General features: G+C 49.1%; 2 protein-coding genes across 7 annotated transcripts in view; one reads left to right on the top strand and one right to left on the bottom strand.

The window, feature by feature from the left end:
* SLC35B2 (solute carrier family 35 member B2) overlaps positions 1-3,098 on the top strand; it is a 3,725-nt gene extending 627 nt beyond the window's left edge. The window contains exons 2-4 of one of the 4 annotated variants that reach the window (XM_007458293.1): positions 250-443; positions 611-765; positions 1,481-3,098. In XM_007458293.1, the coding sequence (XP_007458355.1) occupies positions 250-443; positions 611-765; positions 1,481-2,419 (1,288 nt within the window). In that variant the 3' untranslated portion in view covers positions 2,420-3,098. Of the gene's footprint in view, positions 1-249; positions 444-610; positions 766-1,480 lie in introns of those variants that run through there. The other 3 variants (XM_007458294.1, XM_007458296.1, XM_007458295.1) reach the window with 3 other exon arrangements.
* A 1,725-nt stretch (positions 3,099-4,823) lies between these two features.
* The window catches only part of HSP90AB1 (heat shock protein 90 alpha family class B member 1), a 6,231-nt gene continuing 1,274 nt past the window's right edge, over positions 4,824-9,780 (bottom strand). Inside the window, exons 2-12 of one of the 3 annotated variants that reach the window (XM_007458290.1) lie at positions 9,144-9,290; positions 8,607-8,813; positions 8,355-8,514; positions 8,074-8,207; positions 7,660-7,968; positions 7,074-7,239; positions 6,668-6,858; positions 6,407-6,554; positions 5,999-6,267; positions 5,311-5,644; positions 4,824-5,196 (exon numbers count right to left, since the gene is read on the bottom strand). In XM_007458290.1, the coding sequence (XP_007458352.1) occupies positions 5,087-5,196; positions 5,311-5,644; positions 5,999-6,267; positions 6,407-6,554; positions 6,668-6,858; positions 7,074-7,239; positions 7,660-7,968; positions 8,074-8,207; positions 8,355-8,514; positions 8,607-8,813; positions 9,144-9,290 (2,175 nt within the window). In that variant the 3' untranslated portion in view covers positions 4,824-5,086. Of the gene's footprint in view, positions 5,197-5,310; positions 5,645-5,998; positions 6,268-6,406; positions 6,555-6,667; positions 6,859-7,073; positions 7,240-7,659; positions 7,969-8,073; positions 8,208-8,354; positions 8,515-8,602; positions 8,814-9,143; positions 9,291-9,780 lie in introns of those variants that run through there. The other 2 variants (XM_007458291.1, XM_007458292.1) reach the window with 2 other exon arrangements.

Here is a 9,780-nt window from a genome sequence, read left to right as displayed (position 1 = left end):
GGTCAGGGAGCGCTGGAGGGAACAGAGCGAACCTGTGTGGCCGGAGGGGCGGGTCCGCTCTCGGGGATGGAGGGATCCCTGCCTGGCTCGCGCCGGCCACCCCAGGAGAGAGAGAGGCTCTTTGTCCGCGCTGGGCTGCAGCTGAGGGGGGCGGGGAGGAACTCCGGGCCCTTCTCCAGTGTCGTCCCCTCCGGAGGGCCCAGAGGGTGAGGAGCTGGACCCTGATCCTTGTGCCCGCGGTCCCCGCAGGTGGTGGGCAGTGGTGCTGCTGGCTGCGCTCCCCTCCCTCGGGGCAGGTGGAGAGAACCCCGAAGGCCCTCTGGAGTCATGGACCCAGCTGTGGTTCTTCCGCTTTCTGGTGAACGCGGCTGGCTATGCGAGCTTTATGGTGCCTGGCTACCTGCTGGTGCAGTACTTAAGGCGGAAGAACTACCTGGAGACAGGTGTGTGGGGAAGTTTGCTCAGTCTGTATTACGAGTGTTGGCCAGCAGTGCAAAGGGGAGGCGGCGTGGCAAGGGAGGAAGGGCGGCCAGCAGGGCGGGCTGGCAGCTGTGGGGGAGACGAGGTGCTAGGGAGAAGTTTGGGGTTTCACCTTGTGTGCTTTCTCCAGGCAGGGGTCTCTGCTTCCCCCTGGTGAAAACTTGTGTGTTTGGCAACGAGCCCAAGGCCCCGGATGAGGTTCCTCTGGTTCCCCGGGCAGAGCCAGCAGAGACCAGTCCCACTTGGCAGGCCCTGAAGCTGCTCTTTTGTGCTGCGGGGCTCCAGGTAAGTAGGCAGGCTCTGCGGCTCTTCCTGGGTCGGTCCCCACGGACAGGGACTCTGTGGAACCAGAGCTTTCACCCCACCGGTCCCAACAGTTTGCTGGTGGTTGTGTTGTGTGTCCTCCTCCTCCCAGAGGCACACCATCTTCTTGGGGGTGGTTGGAGGAAACGCTGTCTTTTCTGTCCTCCTGTCTCTACCCTCTGTGATTTCTCCCATCCCCTTGTAATGATGTCTCATATACCGTAAACCCACCGTTAAAAGTTTCAGCCTTACCCACTACGGCGTGTGAGAGGGGTGCTTAGATGCTGACCTCATGGCATTTTGGAGTGGGCACTTCTGCTTCCACCTAGTGTACCATGTTGAACTAACAGGTGTGCAGTCTTCTTTAAGAACTCTTCCTCCCACAGTTGGTTGAAAATAAGAGAAGAAAATACTTGGGATGGAGTCGGCTCTAACATCCCTACTGTGGGGACAGACAGGGTCTGGTCAGTCCTAAAGCATTTGTTGTTGGCGTTTCACACACACTTGATTGCCTGCAAGGTGAATCCAGATTTGGGAGAGAAGAAGAGGAAAGTAACTTCTAGTTACTGCAGATATTTATGCTGTCCGTCCTCGTCAATTTCGGTATCATCCTGAGGAAGGAGGAGCTTGTTGCGCTTTTTGGCCTGCCTTTTCCTTCTCTTGCTTATCTCCTCTCCCTCCGCCCTTCCCCATCCAGGTGTCTTATCTGACGTGGGGAGTGCTGCAGGAACGAGTGATGACCCGCAGCTACGGGGCCACGGCCACATCGCCAGGTGAGCGCTTCTCGGACTCACAGTTCCTGGTGCTAATGAACCGCGTCCTGGCACTGATGGTGGCTGGCCTCTACTGCATCTTATGCAAGCAGCCCCGGCATGGGGCACCCATGTACCGGTACTCCTTTGCCAGCCTGTCGAATGTGCTCAGCAGCTGGTGCCAATATGAAGCGCTCAAGTTCGTCAGCTTCCCCACCCAGGTGCTGGCCAAGGCCTCCAAGGTGATCCCTGTTATGCTGATGGGAAAATTGGTGTCTCGGCGCAGCTACGAGCACTGGGAATATCTGACCGCCGGCCTCGTCTCCGTCGGGGTCAGCATGTTTCTGCTGTCCAGCGGACCGGAGCCCCACAGCTCCCCGGCCACCACGCTCTCAGGCCTCATCCTGCTGGCAGGTTACATTGCCTTCGACAGCTTCACCTCCAACTGGCAGGATGCCCTGTTTGCCTATAAGATGTCGTCGGTGCAGATGATGTTTGGGGTCAACTTCTTCTCCTGCCTCTTCACAGTGGGCTCCCTGCTAGAGCAGGGGGCTCTCCTGGAGGGCGTCCGCTTCATGGGGCGACACAGCGAGTTTGCCGCCCACACCCTGCTGCTGTCCGTCTGCTCCGCGTGCGGCCAGCTCTTCATCTTCTACACCATTGGGCAGTTCGGGGCTGCCGTCTTCACCATCATCATGACCCTCCGCCAGGCTTTTGCCATCCTCCTCTCCTGCCTTCTCTACGGCCACACTGTCACTGTGGTGGGGGGCCTGGGCGTGGCTGTGGTCTTTGCTGCCCTCCTGCTCCGAGTCTACGCCCGGGGCCGTCTAAAGCAGCGGGGAAAGAAGGTCGTGCCAGTCGAGTCATCTGTGCAGAAGGTTTGAGGGAGGGGCCTGAGCGATGAAGTGAATAGGACCCTCTCACTGTACCAGTTTTCCTGTCCTACTGTAACTTCTTGGAGGCGGCAGGCTCTAGGGCAAAATGCAGGTTTCTCAGTATCACAGACCAGCTCTGCAGTTGGGGGTAGGGAGCCCAGGAGGCAGCCTTCCCCTTTGCCCTAAGTCCCCCATCCTCTAGTGGGCAGGATTCTTCCCAGAGTGGCAATGACAGTGGGAAGGGGCAGGGGGCAGTGTGGAGAAGGCAGAGGCACCTTCCCAAGCCCCTCCTTCCTCCAATTCCCTTAAGTCTTGCCCTGTAGGCTCTGCCAGCGCCTCACCTGTGCTTGTCCCCTACCCTGAATACCCACCCTTTCAGACTCCGAGAGACCTGCATTTCTTACTCTGGCGAGAGAAGCACAAGTGTTGGAGGCTCCAAATGCTGCTTTCCCAGGAGAGTAAGTGAAAGACAGTGCTGTGCTGCGGGAGGGTGTTGGGAGTCCCGCCCAGCACCACCACCCCCCTCTGCTCCTGGATCCCTAGGCTCTGCTCCATGAGCCAGTTGCAGGTTTTGGTACTTTGGAAATGTAACTTTTGCTCTTATAATTTTATTTTATTAAATTAAATTGCTACAGCAGGCCCGGTCCTGTGTTTTGGTTGACTGCAGTACAGACTTTCAACTTCAGATGGGCTATGTCCGATAAACCCATCAGAAGTTGAAAATGTGTTTAATACCCCTGACATAGCTTACCCTACCTAAAACTTCCATCAGCTCAAAACACCCTACAGTTGCTGTTTTACAGGTGTCAGATATCTCATTTAACTTGTTTAATACTGAAAACGAAAAGACAGTGGTGGTTACGTCTACCGCTTGTCTGTGGCCAGGTGGCTGGGAACTGCAGCTCAGCACCCAGCCACACCAGTGAAGAAGGTACCTCATACTGTCAGCCCAGGAAAAGATCAAAAGTAGTTCCTACTGCATGTGTGCGCCTTTGTATCATCAGCACAGTAAAGTCAAAACATTTTGAGTGGAAGACCCTCTATGTGCTTTAGGAAAGGGACTTTTTAAGTGTTATATGGCAGTTCAAAGATACCATTTATACCTTCAGTGTTTTTTTTTTTTTTCTTTTAATCAGTATTTTTAAAAATTGAAGTATAGTTGATTGATTTAGTGTTAGTTTCTGCTGTGCAGCAAAGTGATTGTTACGTTTTTTTAAAGTACTGTTTTCCACTATGGTTTATCATAAGGTACTGAATATAATTGTGCACTATACAGTAGTAGGACCTTGTTCATCCATTCTCGTTCACATAAAAGCTTCCATCTGCTAACCCCAACCTCCCATTCCATGCCTCCCTCATCCCCCTTGGCAACCACCTGTCTGTTCTGTCCCTGATTTGATTCAGAGGTTCATTTGTGTCGTATTTTACATTCCACGTATGTGATTATCATATGGTATTTCTTTTACTTAGCATGGTAATCTCTAATTGCATCCATGTTGCTGTAAATGGCATTTCGTTCTTTATGGCTGAGTAGTATTCCCTTGTAGATATGTACATCTTCATTATCGTCTGTCAACAGGACACGTTTCCATGTCTTGGCTGTTAGTGCTGCTGCAGACATAAGGGTGCATCTATTTGAATTAGTTTTGTCTGGATATATGCCCAGGAGTGGATTACGGGGTATGTAATTCTATTCTTAGTTTTCTGAGGAACCTCCATACTGTTTTCCTCGGTGGCTGCACCAACCTGCATTCCCACCAACAGTATAGGAGGGTTCCCTTTCCTCCACACCCTCTCCAAGCTTTTGTTATTTGCAGACTTTTTTGTTTGGTTTTGTTTTTTGACCACGCAGCATGCAAGGATCTTAGTTCCTGAACCTGCGCCCACTGCAGTGGAAGCACAGTCTTAATCGCTGCACCGCCAGGAAGTCCTGTTATTTGCTTACTTTTTAATGTGAGGTGGTACCTCATCATCATTTTGATTTGCATTTCTCCAGTAACTATGTTGAACATCTTTTCATGTGCCTGTCGGCCATGTGTATGTCTTCTTTGGAGAGATATCTATTTAGGTCTTCTGCCCATTTTTTAATTGGATTTTTTTTATTATTAACTTGTATGAGCTGTTTGTGTTATTTTGGAAATTAAGCCCTTGTCAGTCGCATTATTTGCAAATATTTTCTCCCGTTCTGTAGGTTTTTTGTTTTATGCTTTCAAGTTTCATTAGATCCCATCTGTGTGACTCCTAAACTTGTCAGTAACCTTTTAAAAACTTTTAAAGTCCTACTATGTATCACATTATCTATACTCAGGATGATGGCAGGTTAAGACTTGGGAAACAGAAACTAGGGCAACTCCAAAGGCAGCATTATACATACTTGGGGGGGGGGGGCGTCCACATGATTTGAGAAAGCAGCGTATAAAAAACCTGCATCATCTTTATTTTGCATACTTTAATTTCAGAACAAAACAAAAAAAACGGTACACAACATTCAAACCCCATGTCAAATGTGGAAAGGAAAGGGCTTGAGGCCCTTATATCCTGCCTCAGACAGAAGAACAGAAATAAAACCACTAGACATCAGCAGAGGGAACCAAGTGGGCCAAGGCCACTGGGGCTGCTGCTGGGGGAGCCATGGGGACACTATACAGAGGCAACGAAGTCTGCAGGTAGAAATTCCTAATCTACTTCTTCCATGCGAGAGGCATCCTCATCACCCTCAAGGGGGGGGATCTCATCAGGAACAGCAGTACTGGGCTCCTCTGCTGTCACTTCATCTTCATCGATGCCTAAAAGTAGGAAGAATGCCACCTGAGATCTGGCCCAAAAAGCACTCAGTCCAATCTGCCCACCAGACCAGTTCCTCATCTCCTTGCCACACTCAAGAGGACAAGAGTACTCACCCAAGCCTAGCTTGATCATGCGGTAGATGCGGTTGGAGTGGGTCTGGGGATCCTCAAGCGAGAAGCCGGAAGAGAGCAGTGCAGTTTCGAACAGCAGCACCACCAGGTCCTTGACAGCCTTGTCATTCTTGTCTGCCTCTGCCTTCTGCCGCAGGGTCTCCACAATGGGGTGGTCAGGATTGATCTCCAGGTGCTTTTTGGCCATCATGTAGCCCATGGTCGAGTTGTCCCGAAGTGCCTGGGCTTTCATGATGCGCTCCATGTTGGCAGTCCAGCCATAGGTGCTCGTCACAATGCAGCAGGGTGAAGACACAAGCCTATTGGAGATTGTCACCTGTGGACAGTCACAAAGACCTTGGGTTCATATTAAATCAAGTTGCCACCTCGAGGCAAACATGATACTTGAAGTTCTGTTCTCGGGGGGGGGGGCAGGGAGCAGGTGAGGGGATGTGTCGGGAGGGAGCCGGGGAGGGTGTGGGGGGGGGGGGGGGGGGGGGAGACGACACCATCTTCGGTAAGTTTAACAGAAACGGCAACCTGAAAATCTGCCTGGTCGAGAAAACAAAGGGTAGGATTGGCACTAAACAAATTATGCTGCCCCAAGCCACTAACTGTGTGGCACCCAGAGACTGAGGGAAATGGCCCCGAAGGCGTCCGTTACAAGTAACTCAGTTCCCGAGTCGCTTACCTTCTCCACCTTCTTGTCCAAGACCTCCTTCATGAGCCTGCAGAGGCTCTCGAACTTAGCCTTGCTCTCCTCCATCTTCTTCTTCTCCTCCGCATCCTCAGGCAGCTCCAAGCCCTCCTTGGTAACCGAGACCAGACTCTTCCCATCAAACTCCTTGAGCTGTTGCACACAGTACTCATCTATCGGCTCTGTCATGTACACCACCTCGAAGCCCCGCTTCCGCACTCGCTCCACAAACGCAGAGTTGGCAACCTGCTCCTTGCTCTCACCTGTAGGATTACTTAGTGTGACTCAAGGGCCAGAATGCCTCGACCTGCCAGCTCCCAGGTATCCTCGAGTGCCCTGCCCTTCTCCCCACACCTCTAAGGAGAGGCTCTGATCATTGGTCAGACGCAGACTCCAACGCACCAGTGATGTAATAGATGGACTTCTGGGTCTCCTTCATGCGAGACACGTATTCTGAGAGAGAAGTCATCTCATCTCCAGACTGGGAGGTGTGATAGCGCAGCAGCTCAGAAAGGCGCCGCCGGTTAGTGGAGTCCTCATGGATTCCAAGCTTGAAGGGTGGAAAGAAAAATACAGTCTTGCTAAGAAGTAATTTACCCTCTATGTGAGTAAGAAATAATCCATCATGATGATTAAGCGAAAAAATACTTGCTGCCTCTTTACCTTTAGATTTTTAGAGAACGCCTCATAGAATTTCTTGTAGTTCTCCTTGTCTTCTGCCAGCTCGGAGAAGAGCTCAAGGCACTTCTTAACAATGTTTTTGCGAATGACCTTCAAGATTTTGCTCTGCTGGAGCATTTCTCGGGAGATGTTCAGGGGAAGGTCTTCAGAGTCAACCACACCACGGATGAAGTCTGAAATCAAGTACGTAAGCTCAGTTTAAAAAAGGTAGGGGAGTGGAGAGGATAAAGATAAAGGTATACACAGGGTTATCACAGGGATTCAACAGGACCAATTTTCTCACTGAGCCTTCGCTTGTTACCTTGCAGAGGATCCTTAATCTAAGATAAAGACTTCAGTCCCCTTGAGAATGCTGAACGCAAGTACACGAGGCCAAAAAGATACTCACTGAGATATTCCGGTATTAACTCATCACAGCTGTCCATGATAAACACACGGCGCACGTAGAGTTTAATGTTGTTCTTCTTCTTTTTGTTCTCAAAGAGGTCAAAAGGAGCCCGACGAGGGATGAACAGCAATGCTCTGAATTCCAACTGACCTTCTACAGAGAAGTGCTGAAAGAAATCCAAGATAATCCAACTGTGCATTTCAAAATAAGGGTGGCTTCTTATCCCAACCCCAAGTTATCCAATATCTGGAACTAAAATCTCCCCCCTAAGCACCAGGAATAGAGTGGACGCTAAGGCAACTGTTGAGAAGATTTAAGCTCTAACGCCCTAAATGAACCCAACATGGTACAAGCTGTGTAAAATCCCTGGGTCAGTGAGGAAATCGTCAAATCAGGACCCTGGATGGGTAAAGCTGCCACACAACAAGTGAGGTAACTGGGAAAAATGCCATGTCTCCACCCTGGAAGGGTCCATTAGCAAGTGAACTCATGGCATTCACAGCTCCCAGCTACCAACCAGTTGGGTAAGTTGCATTTGCGCGCATTATCGGCTCCCCGTATCGAGCCAACGAGGCAGGCTCCTTACCTTCACTGCCAAGTGATCTTCCCAGTCATTGGTGAGGCTCTTATAGAACTCTCCGTATTCCTCCTGGGTGATGTCATCAGGGTTTCTGGTCCAAATGGGCTTGGTCTTGTTCAGTTCTTCCTGATCAATGTATTTCTCCTTGATCTTCTTTGTCTTCTTCTTCTTGTCTTTGCCACTATCCTCCTCCTCGTCTGAGCCCACATCCTCTATCTTAGGCTTCTCCTCCTCCTCTTTCTCCTCCTCCTCTTTCTCCCCTTTCTCTTCCTCTGCCTCATCATCACTGATTTCCTTCTCGCGTTCCTTCTCCAGCTGAAAGTATCAAAGGTGATAAATGCAGAGCACAGAGAGCAAAAAAGCAAAGGTCCACTTAGATTCGCTAAAGCGTCTTCGCTTGAGTTACCCGCGCACACTTACATAGAGCGTGATGGGATAACCTATGAACTGTGAGTGCTTCTTCACCACTTCTTTGACCCGCCTTTCTTCCAAGTACTCTGTCTGGTCTTCCTTAAGGTGGAGAATCACTTTGGTACCCCGCCCAATGGGCTCACCTAGAAAAAGTCAATCCAAATGGAATAAAAAGTGAAACTAAACGCAAAACTATAAAACCAACGGCCTTCCAGATAAAATGCTCAAGATCTTTAATACTGTTTCCCCAGAATTCTCACCCAGACACCTTAAGAGGAAAGCTAACTTACCATGGTCAGCACGTACAGTGAAGGAACCCCCAGCAGAAGACTCCCAGGCATACTGTTCGTCATCATTGTGCTTTGTGATCACAACCACTTTCTCTGCCACTAGGTAGGCAGAATAGAAGCCAACACCAAATTGCCCAATCATGGAAATGTCTGCACCAGCCTGCCAAAAAGTCGAATGCAAGTTTCAAAGAAACAGCAAACCAGACACCAAAAAAATACAAATGGTGTGTGCCTAGCTAAAATACCACATACCTGAAGAGCCTCCATAAATGCTTTAGTACCAGACTTGGCAATGGTTCCCAAATTATTTACAAGATCAGCTTTGGTCATGCCAATGCCAGTGTCTACCAGAGTCAGGGTGCGCTCCTGGGGGTTGGGGATGATGTCAATTTTCAACTCTTTACCACTGTCCAGTTTGGAAGGGTCTGTCAGGCTCTCATAACGTATCTTGTCCAAGGCCTGGAAATACAAATTTCAATTTTACATTCTGCTTCCTTAAAGCCCATTTCACCCAAAAGAGAAAACTTTTTTTAAATTCCCAAATACCCTCAATCTGATTACCCATTTAACTTGTAGTTTGACAACCACATCAAACTATAGTCTCTATCCACATCTATCCACCTACCCACCATGGAATAAAGCAAACACCTTTTTGTAACTGCAGCAAATTTATATCCCCGCCAACACTGAACACCACAAAATGCCAAACCACTCCTTCTCCTTTTTTTTTTTGGTGGAGTACTTGAAAAACAAAAAACAAACGCCAATGAAAACACCCAAGGCACTCACATCAGAAGCATTACTGATCAACTCCCGAAGAAAAATTTCCTTGTTGGAATAGAAGGTATTGATAATAAGAGACATGAGTTGGGCAATTTCTGCCTGGAAAGCAAAAGTCTCCACCTCCTCCTCTCCATGGTGCACTTCCTCAGGCATCTAAAATAAGAAACTCAAGAATTTAAGACTACTAGAGTTCACCCCGGTTACAATAAAGACATTAAGATTCAATTCAAACTGTTTTGAGCTGTGTACTGAGACAAAATCCTTTCCTGTAAAAATTTCAGGCTGCATCCTTAGACGGAAAACAATGGGGAGAGCGGGTGCGCCTAACACACTCGATGAAACGTGTTAAGGTTTCTTGTACTTTGGAACCAAACTACTGTTAAAATGATCAATGGATCAGCATCACCCGGTAATTTGTTAGGCATGCAGAGTATCGCCCCTAACCGAGGTATCTCGAATGCAAGTAATAACCCCGGTTAATTCACACACACACTTAAATACGCAAATCACTACACTTCTACCATTTTGGGTGGGGGGACCTCCAACATGACTAGTTTTACGTTAAAGGGCAATGACTTGAAACTGCTCTCCCATGAGGCATCTCCAAGCAGATATGGGATTACTGCCTCACGTGGTAGGGAAA

Source organism: Lipotes vexillifer, unplaced genomic scaffold (genome assembly GCF_000442215.2).
Source record: "Lipotes vexillifer unplaced genomic scaffold, Lipotes_vexillifer_v1.1 scaffold4, whole genome shotgun sequence".
Taxonomy (NCBI): Eukaryota; Metazoa; Chordata; class Mammalia; order Artiodactyla; family Lipotidae; genus Lipotes; species Lipotes vexillifer.
This window is presented reverse-complemented; position numbering and strand designations above follow the sequence as displayed.